The 1,415-nt window shown below is 44.2% G+C and overlaps 1 protein-coding gene across 1 annotated transcript in view; it reads right to left on the bottom strand.

Moving 5' to 3' along the window:
* The window catches only part of LOC144232487 (ras-related GTP-binding protein B-like), a gene marked incomplete at its 3' end in the record, with an annotated part of 15,626 nt that extends 14,708 nt beyond the window's left edge, over positions 1 to 918 (bottom strand). The window contains exon 1 of the mRNA XM_077765323.1: positions 356 to 918. Coding sequence (XP_077621449.1) covers positions 356 to 447 — 92 coding nt within the window. The remainder of the gene's footprint in view (positions 1 to 355) is intronic.
* Between the last annotated feature and the right edge of the window lie 497 nt (positions 919 to 1,415).

Below are 1,415 nucleotides of genomic sequence, written 5' to 3'. Positions count from 1 at the left end.
TAGCCACTATCTCTTCCTTGGAAATACCAACATGATGATGTTAAATCTCCCAGCCGTCTTATCCTCAACATGATGATGTTAAATCTCCTTTACTGATAATTCTAATAAACAGAACTATCTTAGAACACTCACCGCCAACCTCGGGAGTGATATCAGGCCCATCCCAAAGACTGTTTCTGCCCAGTTAACAACCAATCCTCTTTCCAGTTTATCCTGTCACCAAAAGCATGATCCCAATCAACCTTACTGGTAAATCGAAGCAATTTATCATAGGTATGGTGTTGTAATTCATAATATTTTCTTCGGTTAGAACCACCCCCCCATTTCCAGGTTTGACATAATAAACTTCACCCACCCAAGCGATCCTTCAGGTTCCCCTATGGGAGGCTCCATTCTTGGCCCCAGATTCTCTTTCTCCATCTTTCTTTCAGAGTCAGATTCTTCCATCGTGCAACAAGTCCTTTCCAGTCCTTTCTAAACCGCAGTACTCTTTTTCCTTTCTTTTTTCTTTCTCGTTGTTTACACGCTCAGTCGCCTAATTTAATTGCCTGTGGCCGCTAGGCCTGCTCTATTCTCGCCTCCGCCTTTGTCCACTGGGGGGCTGCTTTCCCCACAGTTACCTTAAACCGCCTTGAACTTGGCCTCAAGGAACAGCCTAGATGGCCAGCTCAAAGGCTCAATAATGTGGTGCTGCAAAGGAAGGGACGGAAGATGAGTGGAAAAGAGGAGTGGTGGGGGTTCGTGTCGAATTTGGGCCTCAGGACCCAAAGTCTCGAAACGTAAAGGTGACTTCACCCGAAAAGAGGTGGGGACGGCGGAGGTGGCAGAAAGAGCAGACCCGTGCGGTAGGCACTAAGTAAGGAATGCCCCTGCTGGCTTGTTGTTACCGAGCCTGGTAGCCCGAGAGCGTCCGCCGACAGCGGCNCGCCACTCAGAATTAAAGGAGACGTTTTCAATTTCGGTGCTACAACCCCAGCTTCTCTATCTCTCTGTGTGTGTGTGTGTGTGTGGTTTGCTTTTTTGACTGCTATTTCACCCTTAACATTTTTCTGTGAGGAAGCGAAATACCGTTTTTCCCTTCTTGCTTTTTAATTCTTTGTCTTCCTGTTTTTATTATTAATCATTGTAACCGGGCTTGTAATGAAATGACTTATTACACCCAAAGTAATTACAACTATGTCTTTCGCATAGTATGCACGCAATGAAAGTTATTGCTGGGACCAGGTATTATTGAAATTCTAGGACGCATACTCATCTCCTCACTTGTTTAAAAGCGGAAGGGAAATAAATTCTTATAGACCATAGTAAGAAGTCAGTAAAGTCTAAAATTGATAACTGAAGGGACATTCAGAGGTATTTACATACTATATTTAGACATAGAGACCTCCAGATAAAATGGCCAAAACAGTTCACAG

This window comes from Crocuta crocuta, unplaced genomic scaffold, assembly GCF_008692635.1.
Source record: "Crocuta crocuta isolate KB4526 unplaced genomic scaffold, BGI_CrCroc_1.0 scaffold1688, whole genome shotgun sequence".
Lineage (NCBI taxonomy): Eukaryota > Metazoa > Chordata > Mammalia > Carnivora > Hyaenidae > Crocuta > Crocuta crocuta.
Note: the sequence above shows the minus strand (reverse complement) of the source record. Positions and strands in the feature narration are given on the sequence as shown.